The 19,038-nt window shown below is 48.8% G+C and overlaps 1 protein-coding gene across 6 annotated transcripts in view; it reads left to right on the forward strand.

Annotated features, from left to right (window-relative positions):
* The window catches only part of GIGYF2 (GRB10 interacting GYF protein 2), a 270,607-nt gene that overhangs the window by 132,052 nt on the left and 119,517 nt on the right, over window positions 1-19,038 (forward strand). For all 6 annotated transcript variants that reach the window (XM_073581241.1, XM_073581243.1, XM_073581238.1 and 3 more), the window contains one exon: window positions 16,539-16,798. In XM_073581241.1, coding sequence (XP_073437342.1) covers window positions 16,539-16,798 — 260 coding nt within the window. The remainder of the gene's footprint in view (window positions 1-16,538; window positions 16,799-19,038) is intronic.

Raw genomic sequence — 19,038 nt, forward strand, 5'->3', positions numbered from 1 at the left:
TGGCTTTTTCTGGTCTTTTGCTTCCCTTCCCATGTTGTTCTAGTTTAAAGCTCTCCTTACAAGTGTAGCAAGGCGACTTCCAAATACATGTTTTCCAGTCTTCGTAAGGTGCACCCCATCTCTAGCAAGTAGTCCATCGTATAAGTAGTTCACTCCGTGATCCAGAAATCAAAATCGTTGCTGACGGCACCATCGACGTAGCCATTTGTTTACCTGCAGAATCTTATTCCACCTCCCTGTTCCATGGCCATCCACTGGGAGGATGGAAGAGAAGACCACCTGCGCTCCCAGTTCTTTCACTTTCTTGCCTAAGTCTTCAAAGTCTCTGCAGATGGTTTCCAGGTCGTTTCTTGCGGTGTCATTTGTCCCCACATGTAGTAGCAGGAATGGGTAGTCATCTGTAGGTCTGAAGAGTCCTGATATCCTCTCAGACACATCTTTAATTTTTGCACCTGGAAGACAGCACATTTCTCTTGAAGTTATATCCGGGCTGCAGATAGTGGCCTCTGTTCCTCTCAACAGGGAATCCCCCATGACCACCACTCTCCGTTTCTTCTTCACAACATTTTTCTTTCTCCATCCAGGAGGACTCTGAAGGTGTACAAGGTTGCTGTTTGTTGGCGAAGTCTTATCCTGATGTATTTCTTCATCGTTTTCCTGCGTGAGAGCCTGGTACTGGTTTCTGAGCAGTATGGGTGCTGACTGCCTCCTGATCCTCCTGCTTCTCTGGGTCACATGTCTCCATTCCTCTGTTTCTTCAGGTGCACTTCGAATTTCTTCTCTTTCTGTAACATGAAGAGAGAATTCTGCTCTGTCCAAGAACTCTTCACCTTCCTTAATGATCTTCAACATAGCTAACCTCTCTTCGAGATTTTGCAACTTTTCCTCCAACAAGGACACAAGCTTGCATTTGTGGCATGTGAAGTTTGGCTTTTCCACTGGTAAATCTGTGAACATGTAGCAAGAAATGCAGCTCACCAAATGGCTCCTGGCCTCTTCCATCTTGAGATTTCTTAAAAACGATGAAAGATGAGCCAAAATTCACGCGCCGACAGGCGCGCGGTTTTTCCGATTTCCTCTTTTCAGCTGCAACGGCCAAAACCCAGTGATCGTTGAGCTCGCGGAGACTCTTCACTTATCCCAGAAGGCACTGGGAATATGCAAATGATCTCTTCAAAACTCTTCCCCTGGTTTTCCGATTTCCTCTTTTCAGCTGCAACGGCCAAAACCCAGTGATCGTTGAGCTCGCGGAGACTCTTCACTTATCCCAGAAGGCACTGGGAATATGCAAATGATGTCTTCAAGACTCTTCCCCTGGTTTTCCGATTTCCTCTTTTCAGCTGCAACGGCCAAAACCCAGTGATCGTTGAGCTCGCGGAGACTCTTCACTTATCCCAGAAGGCACTGGGAATATGCAAATGATCTCTTCAAGACTCTTCCCCTGGTTGTGTTCCAGCTGGCAGAGCCAGTCATTTGCTTTCCCTCACCTAGCTAGGGAACTTCTGGGGAACCCCACGCTGTTTTCTTTATTATTAAATTATTAAGTGGGTGCTAACTCCATCTTTCAGCATTGTCGCCTGGTCTCACGGATCGCATGTAGACCAGGTGACAATTATGAAAACCGGCTTCAACACCCGGCGCCTGGGAACAGCGCTAACTGTACTGATTTTCTCCTTCGCCTCATTGGGGGACACAGATACTGTGGGTGAATGCTTCTGCCGCTAGGTGGCTGACACTAAGTGAAAAAAAGAGGTTAGCTCCTCCTCCGCCGTATACACCCTCGCCCCTATTGCGGGCGGAAATAATTTTTTTGCTTAGTGTCCATGGAGGCACACGTCTTGTTTTTTCTCCAGACTTTTTTCGTCTTTTTCCATGAAGATGTGACAGGGGCAGCGAATCCTATTGAAAAGGTCCGATTTCCCCAAACCAACAATGGGCGAGCACGTGAGAGTGTCTCCTCCACATATCCTCTCCGGCGTCGTGGGACACAATGTCCTGACCACCCTATGGTATTGAAACCATGGGCTTTATAGAGGCACAAGACTACTCCGTGCTCCACCAATGCTTAGACTGCGGTGCTGCAAGGTGGCGGACGGTCCCTCTCCTCACCCCCTGAAGGGGTTAGATGGAGCTAGGGTGCCTGCACCGTCCTATTTTATCAAGGCCCCCTCACATACCTGCGCTCAGGCTGAAGGAGGATCTTCGGTGAGGAGAGCGTCTGGGAGGGCTCCTGCTAAGGTCTCAGGGCTGTAGCCCCCAGCCGGCGGAAGCCACCGGCCATGCAAGGCTGAGAGTGGCTGGACCCGTCAGGCGGCGCTGCGCAGTTAGTGGCGCCATGTTTTTTTGTGTACCGCGCCCCCCCGGTCGGGTAGGGGAAAAATTGAGGCTGCGGCTGCAGCCGAAGCTAGGCCGCGGCCGGAAGTCCCACCCCGCACTGGGCGGCGGCGAAGAAATTTAGGCCCCGGCTTCAGAGCACGGCTAGGCCGCAGAACGGAAACACCGCCCCTAGAGCGGTTTTACATGCTGGTTCACTCCCACAGCTGGTGGCGCGCGATTTGAAGGAAGCAGCCAGGACGGGGGGGCGCAGGACTGGGGTAAGTGCTGCCTGAGAGGCCACGCTACAGGGAAGGCGAGGTGCTACCTCCTCCCCACATCCCCAGCAGCGGACAGATACAGCATGTCCGAAAAGGCAAAGTTGCACACGTTCTTTTACGCTGCATGCATCTCTTGTTGGGTTGCATTTCCGTGGGCGCAGAGCAAGCGATTATGCGAAGCCTGCGAATCCGAACGCGCCCAGGAGCCCTCTCCTGCGACTGTGACCAATGTGTCAAATCCCCCGGAGTGGGCCCGATCACTGTTACAGTCCATGGCGTCGCTTACGAGAGCAATAGAGTCCCTTCAAGCCCCAGATAGGGACAGGGACAATGGCTTGCCGGCCTTAGAGGGAACCTCCTCCTCACAAAAGCCTCCGGCCTGCAGGGGCCGCTCTCACTCCAGGCAGACCCAGAGGAAATGAATCCACACGGTGTCGCCCAGTCCATCCGTAAGCTCTGCTTCTCGCTCCCCGTCACCAGTGGTTGATAGCGAGCAGACCTCAGATTGCGACTTAGACGAGCCCCTTGACCTGGACACTCCAGGGTCACGTGAAACAGTGGACAGCCTCATAGAAGCCGTCAATCAGACCCTGGGGATTGAGGCTGATCCCGCCGCGGCTACGGGGCATAAAGTGGCATTTAAGCGAGTGAAGCTCCCACACTGAATTTTTTCCTCTCACCCAGAGTTTGTGGACATAGTGCAGCGGCACAGAGAACGTCCAGACAGGCGTTTCTCGGGTCAAAAGGCACTCAAAACAAGGTGTCCGTTTGCTCCGGACCTCCGTAAAAGATAAATGGAATCCCTGATGGTGGATCCTCCGGTTTCGCACCTAGCCACGAAGACCCTGCTATCCGTCCCTAGTGGTTCCTCGATTAAGGATCCTACGGATCGCCTTATAGAGAGCTTAGCTCACTCAGTAGATGAGGTGTCAGGGTCAGCACTCGCTCCCTCGTTCGCAGCAACTTGGGTAGCCAAGGCTATGATATCATGGACAGAAACATTAAAGAAGGTGGAGCAGGAGCTACCTGCAGATATTTCGGAGGTCGCAGGTCAGATGGCGATGGCCGGAGATTATGTAATCAATGCGTCTTTAGATGCGGCCAATTGCTCGGCACTTGCTGCCGCTAATGCAATTTCTATTAGAAGAGCTCTATGGTTAAGGACATGGCGAGCCGATTCTTCTTCTAAGAAGTCCTTGACTTCCCTGCCTTATCAGTGCGGCCGCCTATTTGGGGAGAAGTTGGATCAACTTATCTCCGACTCCACAGGAGGGAAGAGTGGGTTTCTCCCTCAACAAAGGGTCAAACCGCTTTTTCGTCACCGGTTTCAGGCATGTTTTCGGGCCTTTCGCAACACAGGGTGGACTACAGCGGCCAATTCCGCCGCCTCAGGCCGCCCCAACCAGGATAGGGAGCAGCAGGTCTCATATAGAGCCAACCCATTGGGGAGATTGGGTACTCAGCAGCCGCGATCGAGGGGATCCAGATCCCAAAGATCGTCGGCCAAATGACTCGATGTCTTTACCAGACGACACCGGCAAGGTGGGCGGCCGCCTACTCTGGTTTTTCCACGTCTATTTCCCCCGCTGCCACTACTTCCAAGGGTCATCAAGAAGATCAAGACGGAAGGGGTTCCGGCGATTCTGCTGGCCCCGTCGAGCGTGGTACGCAGATCTAATACAGCTGCTCGCCGACGTTCCTTGCCGCCTGCCAGAGCGCCCAGATCTACTTTCTCAAGGGCCGATTTGCCTGCCGAACTCAGAGGCCCTGTGTTTAACGGCATGGCCGTTGAATCATGGATTCTAACCCAGGCAGGGTTTGGGAGCAGGGTGGTCGCTGCAATGATTAGCGCCCGGAAGCCTGCTTCAGCACGAATTTACCACCACACCCGGAAGGTGTTCTTTGCTTGGTGTCAAGGCCGCGGTGTTTCTCCGCTGAGATTCTCGATCCCCAACATCTTGACTTTTCTCCAGTCGGGCCTAGACTCGGGCTTAGCCCCAAGTTCCCTCAGGAGACAAATATCGGCCTTATCCGTCCTGTTCCAGCGCAGAATTGCTACCAATCTGCAGGTGAAGACTCATCCAGGGAGTCTCCCACTTGGTACCTCCCTATAAGGCGCCTTTAGACGCTTGGGACCTTAACCTGGTCCTAAGTGTTCTGCAGGAAGCTCCATTTGAACCGCTTCAGGATATCTCCTTAAGGTACCTTTCCTGGAAAGTGGTGTTCCTAGTGGCCATCACTTCTATCAGGTGAGTTTCAGAGCTGGCGGCCCTGCCTTGTCAAGCCCCGTTCCTCACTTTCCATAAGGATAAGGTGGTGCTCAGACCAGTCCCTCCTTTTCTGCCAAAAGTCGTGTCCTCTTTTCACATTAATGAAGATGTTGTCTTGCCTTCATTTTGTCCAGCACCGATGCACCGTGTCGAAAAGGCTCTTCACACGTTAGACATGGTATGAGCCCTCCGGAGGTACGTGTCGAGGACTGCACCCTTTCGTCAGACGGACATGCTGTTCGTGCTCCTTGAAGGGTGCAGGAAGGGACTCGCTGCCTCAAAATCGACCATAGCCAGAAGGATTCGTTTGACTATTCAGGAGTCCTACCACATTAGAGGCACGCCGATTCCAGCAGGGATCAGAGCGCACTCGGGCAGTGGGCGCTTCGGCACCAGGCTTCGACGGAACAGGTTTGCAAGGCGGCAACCTGGTCCAGCCTGCACACATTTGCCAAACATTATAATATCGATACTCAGGCCTCGGCGGATGCGAGCCTGGGTAGAAGGATTCTCCAAGCAGCGGTGGCGCACCTGTAAACAAGAGGTGCATGCAGCTTGGATCGGATCGGTGAGTCAATCTCCCACCCAGGGACTGCTTTAGGACGTCCCACAGTATCTGTGTCCCCCCAATGAGGCGAAGGAGAAACATAGATTTTTGTGATAACTCGCCGTAAAATCCTTTTCTCCGAGACGCTCATTGGGGGACACAGCACCTACCCTATTAGCCAGTTGGCTCTTGTTTTGTTTAAATTTATATGCATTTACTAATTTGATATAAGGGTGGTGTTTTGGACATGTTGTACCTGTATTAAGGCTAATTTTGTTGTCCTCCTACTGCTTTGGCACCAAACTGATTTCCGTCCGCAATAGGGGCGAGGGTGTATACGGCGGAGGAGGAGCTAACTTCTTTTTTTCACTTAGTGTCAGCCTCCTAGCGGCAGAAGCATACACCCACAGTATCTGTGTCCCCCAATGAGCGTCTCGGAGAGAAGGATTTTACAGTGAGTTATCACAAAAATCCATGTTTCCCAGACGCTGCTACGTGTCCCACTGATGCAGCACACGTATGCCACAAGTATGTAGCACCCAGACATTCATAGCATACAAAAAAAACAGTGCCGGTATTATCTAGACATGTGAAGGGGACCTAAGGCTGATGAGAGGAGCTCAGTCCGAAAAAGAGGGAGTCAAAACCATACTGCAGTAATGCAGTCCATAATCTTAGCGCTTACAGAGTGCTGCTGTATTCTTTTGTTTAGAGAACATAGCTAGGATTCAGGAGTAATGAAAAAAGCATGATTAGATAACGTGTTACTCTCCATAGAACATATATAACCAAAAAAAGAGCTCAGAAGAGCTTATATCTCAAGAAAGATAAATATAGATGCATAGTGTACCTCAATCAAAAAAATGAAGCCAAGTTTATACAAAACTGTCATTAACCCCTTAACGACCAAGCCATTTTGTAGGTTAAAGACCTTGCCTTAATTTTGAAATCGGACCACTGTCACTTTATGTGGTTATAACTCTGGAAAGCTTCAACGGATCCCGCTGATTCTGACATTGTTTTTTCCTGACATATTGTACTTCATGTTAGTGGTAAAATTTCTTCGATATGACTTGTGCTTATTTATGAAAAAAATGGAAATATGGCAAAAAAATTTAAAATTTTGCAATTTTCAAACTTTTAATTTTTATGCCTTTAAATCAGAGAGATATGTCACAAAAAATAGTTAATAACGTTTCCCACATGTCTACTTTACATCAGCACAATTTTGGAACCAATTTTTTTTTCTTAGGAAGTTATAAGGGTTAGAAGTTGACCAGCAATTTCTCATTTTTCCAACAAAATTTACAAAACCATTTTTTTAGGGACCACCTCACATTTGAAGTGAGTTTGGGGGATCAATATAACAGAAAATACTCAAAATTGACACCATTCTAAAACCTGCACCCCTCAAGGTGTTCAAAACCACATTCAAAAAGTTTATTAACCGTTTAGGTACTTCACAAGAATTGAAGCAATCTGGAAGGAAAAAATGAACATTTAACTTTTTTTCCCCAAAATTTTTGTTTGGACACAATTTTTTTTTATTTTGTCAAGGGTTTCAGGAGAAAATGAACCACAATGTTTGTTGTGCAATTTCTCCTGAGTACACCGATACCCCATGTGTGGAGGAAGACCAATCTTTAGGCGCACGGCAGTGCTCAGAAGGGAAGGAGCATCATTTGAGATTTTGAATGTCAAATTTGCTGGAATCGACAGCGGACGCCATGTCGCGTTTGAAGAGCCCCTGATGTACCTAAACAGTGGAAACCCCCCATAAGTGACCCCATTTTGGAAAACAGACCCCCCAAGGAACTTATCTAAATGTGTGTTGAGCACTTTGAACCCCCAAGGGCTTCACAGAAGGTTATAACGTAGAGCCGTAAAATTAAAAAATCATATTTTTTCCACAAAAATGACCTTTTCCCCCCCAATTTTTATTTTCCCAAGGGTAACAGGACCCCTAAAGTTATTGTTCAATTTGTCCTGAGTACGCTGATACCCCATATGTGGGGGTAAATTACTATTTGGGTGCATGGCAGAGCTCGGAAGGGAACGAGCGCCATTTGACTTTTTTGGCTGCAATTGAGATCTGACGCCATGTCGCATTTGGAGAGCCCCCTGTGTGCCTAAACAGTGAAAACCCCCCACAAGTGACCCAATTTTGGAAACTAGACCCCCCAAGGAGCTTATCTAGATGTGTGGTGAGCACTTTGAACCCCCAAGTGCATCACAGAAGTTTATAATGTAGAGCCGTGAAAATAAAAAAATCATTTTTTTCCACAAAAATGATCTTATTTTTCCCCCAAATTTTTATTTTCACAAGGGTAACAGGAGAAATAGGACCCCAACAGTTGTGGTGCAATTTGTCCTGAGTATGCTGATACCCCATATGTGGGGTGGATCCACTGTTTGGGCGCATGGCAGAGCTCAGAAGGGAAGGAGCTCCGTTTTGAAATGCAGACTTTGATGGAATGTTCTGCTTGTCATGTTGCGTTTGCAGAGCCCCTGATGTGCCAAAACAGTAGAAACCCCACCACAAGTGACCACATTTTGGAAACCAGACCCCCCCCATGGAGCTTAACTAGATGTGTGGTGAGCACTTTGAACCCCCAAGTGCTTCACAGAAGTTTATAACGCCCGTGCATGAAAATAAAAAATCATATTTTTTTCACAAAAATGATCTTTAATGAGCTATAATTTTTCCATATTTCGGCCGACAGTCATGTGCAGGCTTGATTTTTGCGGGAAGAGCTGACGGTTTTATTGGTACCATTTTCAGGCACATAATGTTTTTTGATCGCTTTCTATTCTGATTTTTCTGTTCATTTTTTGAATGACCAAAACCCAGCAATTTAGGAATGCTTTTTTTTTCTCCTCTGTTCCGCGTGTGGTAAAATTAGTATGGCAGCTTTATTCTTCGGGTCACTACGATTACAGCGATACCTCATTTATATCTTTTTTTATGTTTTAGTGGTTTTTACACAATAAAAACTTATAGAAAAAATAACAGGATTTTTGGGTTGCTTACCGTAAAATCTGTTTCTCGGAGCCTTCATTGGGGGACACAGAGACCATGGGTGTACGCTGCTGCCACTAGGAGGCTGACACTATGCACAAAAAAAGGTTAGCTCCTCCTCCGCAGTGTACACCCCACCGACCGGCAGGGAACTCCTCAGTTAGTGAGAAAGCAGTAGGAGAAGTAACAGAATAGAGTGAAAACAGAACTCAACTCAACTGTAACCAATCAACCAAAGTAAGAACAGGAGTTGTCGAACATGGGAGGGTGCTGTGTCCCCCAATGAAGGCTCCGAGAAACAGATTTTACGGTAAGCAACCCAAAAATCCTGTTTTCTCGTTCGCCTTATTGGGGGACACAGAGACCATGGGACGTCCCAAAGCAGTCCCTGGGGTGGGATAAAACTTCCATCAGGCCAGTGGACTCACCACCGCTGCCTGCAGAATCCTTCTACCTAGGCTGGCGTCTGCCGAAGCGTAGGTGTGGACTTTGTAGAATTTTCACAAACGTGTGAACCGATGACCAGGATGCAGCTTTGCAAAGCTGCAGCGTGGAGGCTCTGTGGCGTACCGCCCAGGAAGCACCCACTGCCCGGGTAGAGTGCGCTCGATGCTTAACCCGGAAGGCCTCCAAAATTGCCGATCTGATCCAGCGAGCAATAGTAGCTTTGGAAGCCGGGTGACCTTTCCGCGCCCCATCTGGAATGACGAAGAGAGAGTCTGTCTTCCGCAAAGGGGTCGTCCTAGCTAGGTACACCTTCATCGCCCTGACCAAGTCCAGCTTGTTCAAGGACCGCTCCCGAGGGTGAGCTAGACCCGGACAAAATGACGGGAGAACAATGTCCTCATTCAGGTGGAAAGCTGACACCACCTTAGGAAGGAAAGAGGGCGGAGACTGCAGAACTACCTTGTCCTGGTAGAGTACCAAGACAGGAGAGCGGCAAGAGAGGGCCGCCAATTCTGACACGCACCGGATGGATGTGATGGTTACTAGGAAGGCTACTTTCCATGAAAGGAGAGATAGGGAAACTTCCCTGAGAGGTTCAAAGGGAGGACCTTGCAGAACCTTGAGAACCAAATTAAGATCCCAAGGATCTACGGGCGCTCGGTACAGAGGAGCCGCATGAGCCACACCTTGAAGGAAGGTTTTGACCTGAGGACGGGAGGTCAATGTCTTCTGAAATAAAACGGACAGCGCCGAAACTTGACCTTTTAAAGAGCTGAGGGCAAGGCCTGCATCAAGCCCTGCCTGAAGAAACGCCAGGACAGAAGGGAGCGAAAAACGCATGGGCGGAATGTCGTTGGCCTCGCACCAAGTGAAATAGGCCTTCCAAGTACGGTAATAAATTTTGGAAGACGATGGCTTTCTGTCCCGGATCATGGTCTGAATAACTCAATCCGAAAAGCCTGATCGTTTCAAAACCTCGGTCTCAACAGCCACGCCGTTAAATTGAGAGGCCGAGAATTCGGGTGGCAAATCGAACCTTGAGACAGCAGATCTGCCCTGTCTGGAAGCTTCCGGGGGCGTCAGCGAGAAGGTTAACGGCGTCCGCGAACCAAGACCTTCTGGGCCAATTCGGGGCAATGAGGATGACTGGAATTCCTTCCGCCTTGATTTCCTTCAACAACCTGGGAAGAAGAGGCAGGGGAGGGAACAGGTAGGGGAGCTCGAACTGCGACCAAGGAATGGCCAGAGCGTCGGCGCCCACTGCGAGGGGATCTCGAGCCCTGGATACAAACTGTGGGACTTTCCTATTGAGGAGAGAAGCTAGCAGATCTACGTCCGGGGTTCCCCAACGACGGCAAAGCTGAAGAAATACCTCCGGATGTAGGGACCACTCTCCCGCCGCAAGACCCTCGCGGCTGAGAAAATCGGTGGTCCAGTTGTCCACGCCGGTAATGTGCACCGCGGATATAGCCGGGACTGAAACCTCTGCCCAATGAAGAATCTTGGACACCTCTGCCAGGGCTGAGACACTCCGTGTCCCCCCCTTGGCGGTTGACATATGCCACCGCTGTGGCATTGTCTGTCTGAATCTGGATAGTCAGGTCCCTGAGAAGTCTCTCCCAGTGAACGAGAGACAGATAAATCGCTCGTATCTCGAGAACGTTGATCGGCAGGGCTGACTCCTGCGTCGACCACCGACCCTAAACAGTGTGTTCGCGGAACACTGCTCCACAGCCGAGGAGGTTGGCAAACGGCGTCACAAGCTGCCAGTGAATGGGGAGGAAAGACCGTCCTAGGGAGATGAGTGGAGACGTCAGCCACCAATTGAGGGACTGCTTGACCCGGTATGAAAGACAAACTGGGCGATCCAGAGAAAAAACAGACCTGTTCCACCGAGACAGGATGGCGTGTTGGAGAGGTCTGGTGTGAAATTGGGCAAAGGGAACCGCCTCTGTCGCTGCCTCTATCTTTCCTAGGACTTTCATTATTGTCCGGAGAGATGGAAGTCGTAAGATCTGTAGCGATCGTACATCCCGCTGCAGGGAGCAAATCTTTTCTTGTGGGAGAAAAACCCTTGATCAACGAGTGTCGAACAATAGACCCAGAAACACAAGACATTGTGTCGGAACCAGGCAGGACTTCTTTTTGTTGATGAGCCACCCGAAATTGGACAAGGTGTCGAGGATGATGGTAATACTTTGGTGAGCTTGATGAAAGGACGGAGCTGTGATCAGAATGTCATCGAGGTACGGAAAAAGAACGAGACCTCTGATTCTCAACAAGGCCATGATCTTTGTAAAAACTCTGGGTGCGGAGGCGAGACCGAACGGAAGTGCAACAAACTGGTAATGTTCCTGGCAAATCGCGAAACGCAGGAATTTCTAAGGGCCGGAGAATATGGGAACGTGTAGATAGGCATCTTGGATGTCTATTGAACACATGAACTCCTGCGTTTCCATGGAAGCGATTACTGACCGAAGAGACTCCATTCGGAAATGACGCAGTCGGACTCTTGTTGAGTAACTTGAGGTCCAAGATGGGGCGAACTGTACCGCCTTTTTTCGGTACCACGAACAGGTTTGAATAAAACCCTGTGAAACGTTCTGATTCGGGAACGGGCACTATCACTCCGGAATTGAGGAGATAGGAGATGGACGCAAAGAACCCCGGAACTAAGGCGGGATCTTTTGGAGGTCAGGACTCGAAGAAACGATCCCGGGGATGAGAAACGAACTCTATCTTGTATCCTGATGATACAACCTCCCTGACCCAAACGTCCTCTACTGAGGCAAGTCAGACGTCTCTGAAGAAAGGGAGTCGACCTCCTAATTGGGAAGGACCCTCGAGAGTTCGTTGATAGTCATGCTGATGTGGACCGTCCAGATCTGGAGGATCTGCCCTGGGAGTTGTGAGATCGCCAGGAGGGAATGGGTCTGAAGGACACCTTTTCTCTATCCTGGCGTGCCTGCGGTCTCTGTTGGTTAGAGAAGTTGTCTGCCGCATTGAAGCGGCGGAAAGTCCGAAAGGGCTGAAACTGACGTCTTAACGGAGGTCTGCGAGGCTTGGATTGAGGGAGGAGGGAACTCGTGCCTCCAGCGGCGTCCTTAATAATCTGGTCCAGCTGGGATCCGAAGAGACACGCTCCCTGAAAAGGCAGATTGGTAAGGGACTTTTTTGAAGCCAAATCCGCCTGCCAAGCCTTGAGCCAAATTGAACGTCGGATTGCTACCACGTTGCTTGACGCCTGAAATGCGCAAGACGCGGCATCCAAGGAGGCAGAGAGCAGATAATCCCATGCATGAGAGATCTGGTTGGCCAGTTCGGCCAATTGCTCTGGTTGGGCTTTAACTAGGATGCCCTTGCGGAGTTCCTCTGCCCAAGTGGCTCTGGCCTTCGCTACCCAAGATGAAGCGAAGGCTGGGCTTAGCACTGCTGTAGCCGCTTCGAATGTTGACTTTGCTAAAGATTCTATAATTCTAACATTAGAATCCTTTAGTGACGCCACACCTGAAATCGGGAGGACCGTGTTGTCAGAAAGTCTGGACACGGGTGCGTCTACCGAGGGGGAAGCGGACCAGTTGTCGGTAAGCTCCTTGGCAAACGGGTACAGCACGCCGAGGCGCTTCCCTCTTTGAGAGCGCCTGGTTGGATTTTCTCTTTCCCTGGTAAGGATCCTGCCAAACTCGGATCGGAAAGCGAAGACCCTGGAAGGTGTTTCTGCCCGTCTGAACGAAACCTCCTGTTCTGAGGATTTCGCAGGGGAGTCTGAGATTTCGAAGGTGTGTTTAATCGCAGCAATGAGGTTCTGTACCGTAACCTTCATGTCCGCGTCCTGGTCCGAATCCAGCATTAAGATCTCTTCGGATGACACATCCGAAAGCGCTTCACCTGACTTGGGTGAGGAGGCACGGGAGGGCGACTGCTGGGAAGGACTATGTGGGGATGTGAGGCCAGGAGAGGATCCCGGCCGGAGGTCCTGTCTGGACCTTTTGCGGCTTCTGCTGGCTGGCTCAAATGGAGCATCATGTGACCTGCTGGACCCTGCAGAAGTGTCCAGGGGCAACCTATCAAGGACGGCTACTAGGGACTGAGACACCCTGGTGAGGTCTGCCACAGATTGAGAAAGACGAGGCCCAACCAGTAATGGGGGTTCGCTTCCACATGGCGCAATAGATGGCTCCTGGACGGGGGTCTTGCTGAATGGGGTTGCTGCAGTCCAGGCAGAGGGGAGTAGGCTGTCCTGCTGCCGGAAGGTTGGGGGTCAAAAAGGCAGAGGAGGGTGTCAGTCTGCAGATGCAGAGATACTCACGGTCCGGTGTCCCTAGGGAACGTGCCACAAGACTTGTCGGAAGATGTAGGGCAGCGGAGAGCGGTATCCGGCTGACAGGCTGCGAAGATGGCGGCCGCCTGAGAGGAGCAGGAGGAACGTGCGCTTTCAGAGGAAGAAGGGCGGAGCTAGCCGCCGAAGCTGAAGGAAGGCACCGCCCGCTGGCCAAGAACAGGCTAGGATCAAAGAGAGCGGTGGGCAGGCCTAGAACGGGCGGGAGAGAAGCCCGCTTAGAAGAAGGGGGAGGGGGGCGTGGCCGCGACGCAGAAGAAGGCCCGAAATGAAGCCGGGGCCTAAATTAATAGCGGCGGCCACCTGTCAGCGAGGGGCGGCGCGGAGGTCCTGCAGCGGTGCCTGCGGCAACCGTTCTGCAGAACGCCGCTGATATCTGCTGCGCCAAGGACTAAAGGCGGGGGAAAACGCCGGGCAAGACCCCTACTGATGCCAGGGCCAGGAGTAATTGCGGCAGCCGCAGTGGCCGCTTTGAACAATATTGGAGCCGCCGAGATGCCCATCTAGGGATGAGGAGGACGCGACTCGGCCCCCATACTTACCTCCGTCTTGTATTCAATAAAGGTACCTCATTATCCCACGCTGTCTGATCCGTCTCTTGTTGTGGCCGCGTCTCATCCAAACCGACAGGCTCTGGTGGGCGAGTGGGTGGGAGACGGGGAGCGAGGACCATCTGGATCGCTGGCACGCACCCGTGCTGAGCTCTTGGTCCCGCTGTGGAGAACTATGAGGATACGGGGTGGCAGTACACGCCGTACTCAAAGCCTCTTTGTGGGAGTACAGTTGTGACTATTCACACTGTATCCCTCCATAACCTGAAAGGGAACGACACACATCGAGGTAGATAAGGGTCTAATGAAAGACCCGTGTCCACCTCCTACTGACACTAAGCTAAACTGAGGAGTTCCCTGCCGGTCGGTGGGGTGTACACTGCGGAGGAGGAGCTAACCTTTTTTTGTGCATAGTGTCAGCCTCCTAGTGGCAGCAGCGTACACCCATGGTCTCTGTGTCCCCCAATAAGGCGAACGAGAAAATTAGTTTTCCATCACTTTATTCTGCGAGCTATAACTTTTTTATTTTTCCGCTGATGACGCTGTATGGTGGCTCATTTTTTGTGAGACAAAATGACTGTTTCAGCGGCACCATGTTTATTTATATCCGTCTTTTTGATCGCGTGTTATTGCACTTTTTCCAAGCGGTATGATGATACCGCTTAGAAAAAGAATAATTTGCTACTTTTTTTTTTTTTTTTTTATAAACGGTGTTCACTGAAGGGGTTAACTAGGGTGACTCTTATTGATGGGATTTTTACGGATGTGGCGATTCCAAATGTGTATTTTTTTTTTTTTTTTTTTACATAGAAATGTGTAATTTTGAGGGGATTTTTTTAGGGAATTTTCTAATTTTTTAATTTTTTTTAATTTTTTAAATTTTTTTTTTTTTTTTTTTTTTACTTTGTCCCTTTATGGGACTTGGACTTTCACATTAGATATAATACATTGCAATGCTCCATCATTGTAATGCATTAAAACAATGCTGAAAGCTGGTGTCACCATGCTTCTCACCAGATTTCCATAGGTAAATGACCCGAAGGTTGTCATGACACCTCTGGGTCATCATGGCACAGGTCGGGCCCCGACCTGAGGCAGAGGGAGCCCCCTACCCTCTGCCTCCCCCTCTGAATGCTGCGATTGCAGCAGTGAGGGGGTTAACAGCCAGGGGCAGTGGGGGCTCCACTCCTAGCTGTCAGTGCAGGACGCTCAGCCACTGCAGCGCTGAGCTCCTTCACTGATCGCTGAGCTCCTTCACTGATCGGGCAAGGAGAATCTCAAACTTCAGCTTCTCCTGCTCATCACTGCTGTGTTTGGTCTGTCAGATTGACTGACCAATCACAGCGCTGTGGGTGCAGGGACCGAGTGCAAGGGTCCTTGCCCCCCTTGCTGTGCCTCTCAGCTGTCATAGACAGCTGTCGGCACTGAACTGAAACTGCGTGTTTACACGCAGTGACAGTTCAAAGGCAGGACGTGCAGAGTCCGTCATGGTGTGGGAAGTCACCTCCTGCCATGACGGACTCTGCATGTCCATAGACATTAAGGGGTTAAACAAGGCAAAGGTAATCATGTAATGTACACCATAAATCACGTACAAAAGTATTTAAAACCAGTGAACAACAAATGCAACCCATGGCGTGGTCGAGCGAACACTAATAACAAAAACATCCGAGAAAAAGGGTTCTGAGCAATAAGATGTTATGTATAAATGACCTTAAAATCCACAGGTGCAGGTAAAGAGCAAAGTCAAACCAACTAGAAAGAGGACAGTCACTATAAACTAATAATCACAAGGATTCATATGCCAGGTCCAAAAGTATTCCAATCGTAAGGCCTCAAACTATCAAATCCCATAGAGGGGCACTGCCCCCCCCGAGGAAGCGGGAAGCGTAACGTGCGTTGGGGTACCAGTGTGACATGTGGACTTTAGAACTTGGGTAAGAGCGCATTTACTTTTCATTAACCCCTTGCCCTCTCTATTTATGGGAGGATAGGGAGAGGCGTCCTCTTTAATTAAATGACGGGTTATCAGCATGTTTAACCTCTATGGGATTTGATATTTTGAGGCCCTACGATTGGAATACTTTTTGTTTCTCATGAGTGGACCTGGCATATGAATCCTTGTGATGGTTTGACTGCTCTTTACCTGCACCTGTGGATTTTAGAGTCATTTATACATAACATCTTATTACTCACTACCCTTCTTTCCCAGATGTTTTTGTTATTAGTGTTTACTCGACCACGCCGTGGGTTGCATTTGTTGTTCACTGGTTTTAATTACTTTTGTATGTGATTTATGGTGTATATTACATGATTACCTTTGCCTTGTTTAATGACACAATAAAGTTTTGTATATTTGTATAAACTTTGCATCATTTTTTGATTGAGGTACACTATGCATCTATATTTTTCTTTCTTGAGAGATACGGTAAGCTCTTCTGAGCTCATTTTTTTGTTTTTATATGTATTCTTTTGTTTGCATGGCATGTGAAAATTTACGTGCTTGATGTGCAGATTATTTTCAGATTTTGTGCAACTTTTAACATGACTGAATGAAAATGCTGTTATGCTGTAGTCTTTTACTCCTCTTCTTGGTTAGAGCTTATGAGAGCTAATGTATTTGATCAGTTTCTTCATTTCTTCACCTATTACAACTTGTTCCTTTTCTTTTCATTTCCCATTTATTTATTTTTAATCTGATTCTTTTTATTGAAAATTTTTTCAAATAATCACAACAATAACACATTCTGTCTTCTCAATTGTTTTTATAGAATCTGTGTCTCCTGGTTCCAAAGGGTCACTTGAGTCGACTGCTCCTTTAATACCTCACTCACCGTCTCCTGCATTTAGCCAAAGCACTGTGGCTCAGCAAGTCAAAGATCCTCAGCCAGGACCAGCCGTTCTTTGCCCCCCTCCTCCTCAGACTGACATCTCCTCAGGGCCTTCTCCTTCCTCTGTCTGTGCTGCACCAGGTATGGGCGCGCTCATACCTGAACCTGATGAAGAGGATGGACTGGAGCACCTAGAGCAGGTGAAGGCCTATTATGAACATTCAATAAGAGTCAGTGATAAGCGGTCATACAGGAGCGCTTAGGAAGCAACCCAGGGGCAGACAAGGATGTCAAGTCTCCACAGCAGCTCCAGCCGAAAACCTCCAATGGAGGATAGTAGCAAGGAGAAAATGGAAAACGGTCTTAGGAGCGCAGGGAAGAGACTCAGACAAGAGATGGGTTTCAACCACAACGCGCTTCGAAACGCGTTGTGGTTTAAACTCATCTCTTGTCTGAGTCTCTTTCCTGCGCTCCTAAGACCGTTTTCCATTTTCTCCTTATTATGAACATTGACATTTACTTTAAACACACTGTAATCTTTCTGTTCATAAACAGAAACTGACATGTTTTGTGGCTGCTCGTGGTCCAGCACTCCTTTATTCTAATGCATTAAAAGTACACTATGTTGCAAATGGCTAAATGACAAAGGAAAATATAGACATGCATGTCTTCAGACCACATGTTGTTTTCCTGCAGTAGAGGTTTGAAAGTTGTGTTGCATTGTGCACTTTTTTTTTTTTTTTAAATATGTTTTACATTATTTCCTGGGCATTCATAGTTGTCCCTTTTTAACTCCACAATCTTTTTGCACAGCTTTACAAATCTGCTCCTGTACATTATTCATGGTCTCCTTCCCATTTTCTGTGTTTTGGTCAAATGTGAGCACTGGAGCAAGTCTAAGTTTATCTAGATTTTTTTTGCTTGCGCTTCTCTTACCTTGGCTAGTGTAGCTGAGGAGAGGTTGTTATAGGAATAATTTTTTATATACTGTTCTCTGCCATCCCCTATCTGTGAACTCCTTAAATTTTGCCCAGCCTTCTGGTGAAAGTCTGCAATCGTTCTATGTGACTGCAGACCTCTGAATCCTTACACGCGCGCACACTACATGCTGTTGAGATTTTCCGGTGTCGCCTGCGTGAGCAGAATGTTACGTGACCACAAGTATGAGATTTAAAAACATGCGATCAAGTGCCGACTATAGATGTGCTCTGCTTCTTTCAATTCACTTGTATTGCGAGCAATTCTATTCAGCATGTGACCCCAGGTATGCAAATGCCATACTTGCGGTCACCTGCCACACTGTAGAATCTTGACAGTGTGCGGGTGCGCACATTGTAAGGATTCAGAAATCTGCAGACTTGCAGCACAATACCAGGCAACCCCTTTAATGATCAACTTTAGGAGGGACTTGTTTATTGCAAGTTTTGTCTTCAAATCAGACCTAAGTAGGATACGCCTCTCTTTTTAATGTGTACAATGGGTCAACCAACAAAATGTCTGAAATGTGACCTAGCCCCATAGAAGGTGTATGTGTGTATATACACTCACTGGCCACTTTATTAGGTACACCATGCTAGTAACGGGTTGGACCCCCTTTTGCCTTCAGAACTGCCTCAATTCTTCATGGCAGAGATTCAACAAGGTGCTGGAAGCATTCCTCAGAGATTTTGGACCATATTGACATGATGGCATCACACAGTTGGCGCAGATTTGTCGGCTGCACATCCCTGATGCGAATCTCCCGTTCCACCACATCCCAAAGATGCTCTATTGGATTGAGATCTGGTGACTGAGGAGGCCATTTGAGTACAGTAAACTCATTGTCATGTTCAAGAAACCAATCTGAGATGATTCGAGCTTTATGACATGGCGCATTATCCTGCTGAAAGTAGCCATCAGATGTTGGGTACATTGTGGTCATAAAGGGATGGACATGGTCAGCAACAATACTCAGGTAGGCTGTGGCGTTGCAACGATGCTCAATTGGTACCAAGGGGCCCAAAGAGTGCCCAGAAAAAATTCCCCACACCATGACACCACCACCACCAGCCTGAACCGTTGATACAAGGCAGGATGGATCCATGCTTTCATGTTGTTTACGCCAAATTCTGACCCTACCATCCGAATGTCGCAGCAGAAATCGAGACTCATCAGACCAGGCAACGTTTTTCCAATCTTCTACTGTCCAATTTCGATGAGCTTGTGCAAATTGTAGCCTCAGTTTCCTGTTCTTAGCTGAGAGGAGTGGTACCCAGTGTGGTCTTCTGCTGCTGTAGCCCATCTGCCTCAAAGTTCGACGCACTGTGCGTTCAGAGATGCTCTTCTGCCTACCTTGGTTGTAACGGGTGGCAATTTGAGTCACTGTTGCCTTTCTATCAGCTCGAACCAGTCTGCCCATTCTCCTCTGACCTCTGGCATCAACATGGCATTTCCGGCCACA

This window comes from Dendrobates tinctorius, unplaced genomic scaffold (assembly GCF_039654945.1).
Source record: "Dendrobates tinctorius isolate UK_male_01 unplaced genomic scaffold, ASM3965494v1 ptg000069l, whole genome shotgun sequence".
NCBI classification, from domain to species: Eukaryota; Metazoa; Chordata; class Amphibia; order Anura; family Dendrobatidae; genus Dendrobates; species Dendrobates tinctorius.